A 5504-nucleotide genomic window follows, 5' to 3' on the forward strand; every position below is an offset into this window, starting at 1 on the left:
GCCACAACATTTGTAACAAAGAAACAATTTCTGGAGGATGAGGCCCAGAAATCAGGATTTTAAAAAGATTCCCAGGTGATTCTCACGTGCAGCCAAGGTTGAGAACCACTGATATAGAAGGTCTGAAATGGCAAGCAATGAAATCTTTACCCATAAATAAGAGAACATTTAGTTGCAAAGTAGCTTGATTTTAAATATGCCTATAGTTTGGCATGTTTTTTTAAATTTTCTGTTCTAGTCATAGATATTAATAAACTATTGTGCTTGCCATCCAGGAACTTCCAGGCCAAATTGAGAGACAGAATCAGGTAATTACTTGCATCTGGGAAAATGTGCCACAAAAATATGTATAATATCTTTGATAGTCAGAGGAGAGAGCTGCAGAGATCGGTACTTACCTTAGATTAGTCAGCAGTCAGCAATAAACATTTCGGTGTGTTTAAGTAGTATGCATTTGGGGTTGGAATTGGATTGCATTGTTTGTTACAGACTTTTTCCTTTATAAACATATAATATCAAGAATACTTACCATAATCATACAGCAAAACTATCTATTAAATAAAACTTTTATGTATTAAGATATTAACTTTCTCTGACAGATATGCCAAGAGTTTAATAGCACTTGGGCATGGGAGATGGAGAAGAAAGGCTATCTCGAAATGAGTGTTGAATGCAAACTAGCGCTCCTAAAGGTAATAAGTTTATTATTTGTTACAATTATTTTAATTTAAAAATTCACTTTCACTCCTGGTTGAATTGGAAAAATAACTAGAAAGTAGACATTTCTGTTATTATTGGAAAAGGACATTAGATTTTTTTCTTTTATTTTTTTTTGGTGGCAAAATTCTATTCTTTAAATTATTCTTTGTGGTTTTGTTTTAGTATAAAAGTATATCTAGATTTAATTATCTGGGCTTATAGGTTCTGTAGTAGAATGGGCAAGCAATTGCCCCAAATTAATTTTATTCATTGTTTTTAGCCTTCACAGTCATTGCTAACACATACTGTAAACTGGTTAATCTTTTTACTGATTTACTAAATTAGTAATTTGGTAGTTTTCCAGATGACTAGGGGCATACCACTTAACCAAACCAACTAGATTAAAATAAAATAGGTCTCAAAGTAGATTTATTTTCAAGTTTGAGTTTCCTTTTCTCTTACTACCCATTTCAGAGTGTTGGCCCTAATTATTAGCAAGGTAGCCAGCATAATGAAGGAAAACAATACTTTTCACAAAAAAAGAGACTGCTGCAAAAACAAAGAGACTGAGATAGGAAATTCATGTATTATCTGTTCGGGCAGAAAGTCTCAGGGAAGAATCCTGACTTTACACCCTAATCATATATAAAAATATTTAACAAAAAGTTAAGTCAGTTCCTCATTTAGTAACATAGATATCTTTTTATGAAGATACTTCTTTAGAGGCAGCTGTCATTCAGACTACCTTCCTTGAAAACTGCATATATTTCAGGCTTTCAAAAACAGATAGCCATTTCAAGAATAATGTTCATTTAAAAGCTTTAAGAGAGAAAGAATCAGTGAAAACTTTACACCATGAAACATTTTGGGTGACTTACTGCAAATAGACTCAGTGCTTTTAAAATATAACTGATTTTTGTGTCATTGATTGTATTGAAACTGTAAATTTTTTTTTTTTAAATATATTTTATTGATTTTTTACAGAGAGGAAGGGACAGAGATAGAGAGTTAGAAACATCGATGAGAGAGAAACATCGATCAGCTGCCTCCTGTACATCTCCTACTGGGGATGTGCCCGCAACCCAGATACATGCCCTTGACCGGAATCGAACCTGGGACCTTTCAGTCCGCAGGCCGACGCTCTATCCACTGAGCCAAACCGGTTTCGGCTGAAACTGTAAATTTATATAACATTAAAGTAACTTGTTAACTTGAAATTTATCTTTTTAAATTAGTTGTTCTAAGCAGGTTGTAAAAATGGGAGGAGAGTATGGTAAAAGATTAATAAACTGTATGTGTTCTTTCTGTTTCTGTCCTTGAATCAGTTCTGTGGTTAAACATATCACACTTAACTCTAATGAAGAAACATTTATGTGGGATATCTTAAGCCATGTTCTAACTATTTTTTAGTACCTCTGTGAGTGTCAGTTTGATGACAATCTCAAATTCAAGAATATTATCAATGAGGAAGATGCCGATACCATGCGTCTCCAGCCAATTGGTCGAGACAAAGATGGCCTCATGTACTGGTACCAGTTGGATCAAGATCACAATGTCAGAATGTACATAGAAGAACAAGATGATCAAGATGGCTCATCGTGGAAATGCATTGTCAGGTATCTTTTATTGGAATCTTGTTAACATTTATTTGTGTTTTCCTTACTTTGATATCTTCTCTCTATATATAAAAGCCTAAGCCATCCTTTAAACCAGACGGCTAGCCGGTAGCTATGACGTGCACTGACCACTAGGGGGCAGACGTTCAACACAGGAGCTGCCTTCTGGTGGTCAGTGCGTTCCCACAGCCAACCTCCCTCAGGCAGCCAACCTCCCGTGGTCTCTCCCTCTATCCAGCTGGCCCCGATCGGCCCTGATTGCCAGCCAGGCTGAGGGACCCCACCCATGCACGAATTCGTGCGCTGGGCCTCATCCTATATAATAGAAGGGGAATATGCAAATTGTCCCCTTGACCGGTTGTTCCACCATGGGGCGGGGCGGCTGAATTCGTGCACCGGGCCTCTAGTTCAGATATAATCACTGAGGCTGGTATAGTTCTTTTTTTCAGAAGTTTGAGAATTATCAGGACCTAGCTTTGTGCTCAACATAATATCCATTATTTGTCAACTAAATAAATATATTTAGCAGTGTGGTTCATACCAAGACATATACCTTGTATTTCAGGAAGCCACAGTGTAAAAGATAAGCAATACATTGGTAATATATGTGTCTCCCCCCCCGACCCCTACCCAATAAAAAACATTGTTAGACAAAAATATAAGAATAGTATTATTTGGTTCTTATTTAGCTACTAGTGGCCCAGTGCACGAATTTGTGCACATTGAAAGGAAATTAATTAGAAGAAATATTTTATTATTGCTATTCGCCCTTTCTCTATAATAGAAGTGCCAACCAAATTCAAGAGCGACAATGACAGATCGAAACACAGGTGTCGTTTGGTGCCAGCGAGAGCTTTATATATATAGATAAACTTGCTTAATTAGACCTGCTTTCTGATGTAGCTAAACTTTTTCCAGCCGAGGGAAGCACCCCAACTTCTCTTTCAGGTAATTGTCAGCAACACAGCAGTAAATATCAGCACAAAGCAGATTATTATTGTAGATCATGCAGGGAGAACAAAGGGTAAAATATTTAACTGCAGCAGTGCTTGACTATATTCTGCACAGTGAGAAAACCGGCAGTCATTTTCAAGGTCCATCATTTCTTCTATTCAGTCGGGTCTAGTTTCTAAACTTTCTAAATCTCCGTTTTTCGGCTAATGAAAAGAACATAGGATTCCACCGAGTCTCCTATCTATCTACTCCAGGACTTCTGTGAGGATCAAATGAGATGAGGCATGGGAAAAACACTTCACAGACATTTGGTTAAAATGTGAAATGTTTGCATTTGCACCTGAGGCTATAAAGCAAGTCATGTTCCTGGGCTTAAGAAACTCCAAGGACGCTAGTCACTAGGGAGAAGATTCCGGGTGTTGCTGCGTGACGTCATTACCTGGCGCCTACAGCCAACGTTTCCGGGCTGGGCTGGGCTGTGGGCTGCATTTTGCGCCATGGGTTCTCAGCAGTGTCGGCTGCGATTTGGTCGGTTCTTGCTCCGGGGTGGTTGTGGGGCCTGTGTCCCACTTGGGGAAAGCCGAGTGTTGCTTTGGGGGTGCCAGGTCTGCGGTGCCGTTTCTCTGTAAATGGCCAGTGCCTGTCACGGCAGCTCCTGTGTTGAGCGTCTGTCCCCTGGTGGTCAGTGCGCAACATAGCAACCGGTAGGAAGGTTGGACACTTAGCATATTAGCTTTTTATGTATATAGACTAGAGGCCTGGTGCACAAAATTCGTGAATGGGTGGGGGCCTTCCAGCTGCCCGCCGGGGCCTTCATGCTGTACAGGGGGAGGGACTGTGGGAGATTGGCCAGCAGCGGGGAGGGACCAGGGGAGGTTGGCCGGCTGCGGGAGGTTGGCTGTGGGAGCAAACTGACCACCAGGGGACAGCTCCTGCATTGAGCATCTGTCCTCTGGTGATCAGTGTGTGTCATACTGACCAGTTGTTCTGGTTGTTCTGGCGTTCCGGTTGCTTAGGCTTTTATATATATAGATAGTTTTCTATTAGGATTATCTTTTTATTCCCAAATAGAGGCCCGTTGCACGAAGATTCACGCAATCGGCCTTCCTTTCCCTGGCTGCCGGCACCGGTTTTCCTCCAGCACCCGGGACCTAGGCCTTTGCTCTGGCCGCAGTGAGGCTTGGTTTCTCCACTGCAGCCGCAGCAGAGAAGCCAAGCCTCTTCAGTCTTCAGTCTCCAGTCTTCAGTCTTCACTCTGGCCGGAGCCTTTAGCCTTCGCTCCGCGCCTGTGTATGAAAATTAACCGCCATCTTTGTTGGGTTAATTTGCATAGTCGCTCTGATTGCCTGGTGGGCATAGCGGAGTGACACCAATTTGCATGTTTCTCTTTTATTAGTGTAGATTATTTTAATTTGCCCATTTCATCTGATACTTTAGTATACTTTTGACTTTTACTGTGTATGCATTTCTTTACTGGGGTTCTGAAGAAATCTGAGGGAGATTGTGCTTTTTCACCATAATTGTTTTTTAAAATCTTGATTTCTTATTTTTATTGACTGATATATTTGAATAAAAACATTTAATATAAAACCTTGAAATACAACTTTTTAAAAATCAATAAATGACACTAGGACCTTTCAGAATCTCTGTGTCTCTAATATTCTATTTTTGCAACTTAATTACAGTTTCTTCCATTATTATTCATAGTTTGTATTAATTTGGAAAATATCAGAGACTCTATCACTAAAATAGGGAGAATTAGATCTATAACCACTGGCTTATGTATATTTATGTTAAATGTTAATTGTTTGAAGAAATAATCCATAGAAATTTTGAATATTTGTTTGAGTCAGGGGAAGCTCAACTTTCATTCCCTAAGAATAAATATGAATTGAATGAGCTTGTGAGTGATTGTTTTAGCAGCACCCTTTTTTCATATTTTAATATGGGTCCTTCATATAGTTAAGTTACTAAACGGAGATAAACAAAGTAGTCCTGAAATAAAATTTAATCATCATCTCTCTCTGTGAATACATACATTGAGTGAGATTCTGTTCATGCTTTACCACCCCTTTTGTTATTTCCTATATCAACATTGCATATTTATGTAAGAAATATTCTCTCCTAATTTGTAGGTGAGGAAAATATGACAGAGAAAAGTAATTATGATTATTATTGACTAGAGGCCCGGTGCACAAAAATTTATGCACTCGAGGGGGGGGGGGCGGTCCCTCA

General features: G+C 39.3%; 1 protein-coding gene across 1 annotated transcript in view; it reads left to right on the forward strand.

Annotated features, from left to right (window-relative positions):
• Nucleotides 1–5504, forward strand: part of RSF1 (remodeling and spacing factor 1) — a 115000-nt gene that overhangs the window by 50684 nt on the left and 58812 nt on the right. Inside the window, exons 4-5 of the mRNA XM_005867028.2 lie at nucleotides 600–692; nucleotides 2110–2315. Of these exons, the coding sequence (XP_005867090.2) occupies nucleotides 600–692; nucleotides 2110–2315 (299 nt within the window). The remainder of the gene's footprint in view (nucleotides 1–599; nucleotides 693–2109; nucleotides 2316–5504) is intronic.

The sequence above is a fragment of the Myotis brandtii genome, unplaced genomic scaffold (assembly GCF_000412655.1).
Source record: "Myotis brandtii unplaced genomic scaffold, ASM41265v1 scaffold244, whole genome shotgun sequence".
NCBI lineage: Eukaryota > Metazoa > Chordata > Mammalia > Chiroptera > Vespertilionidae > Myotis > Myotis brandtii.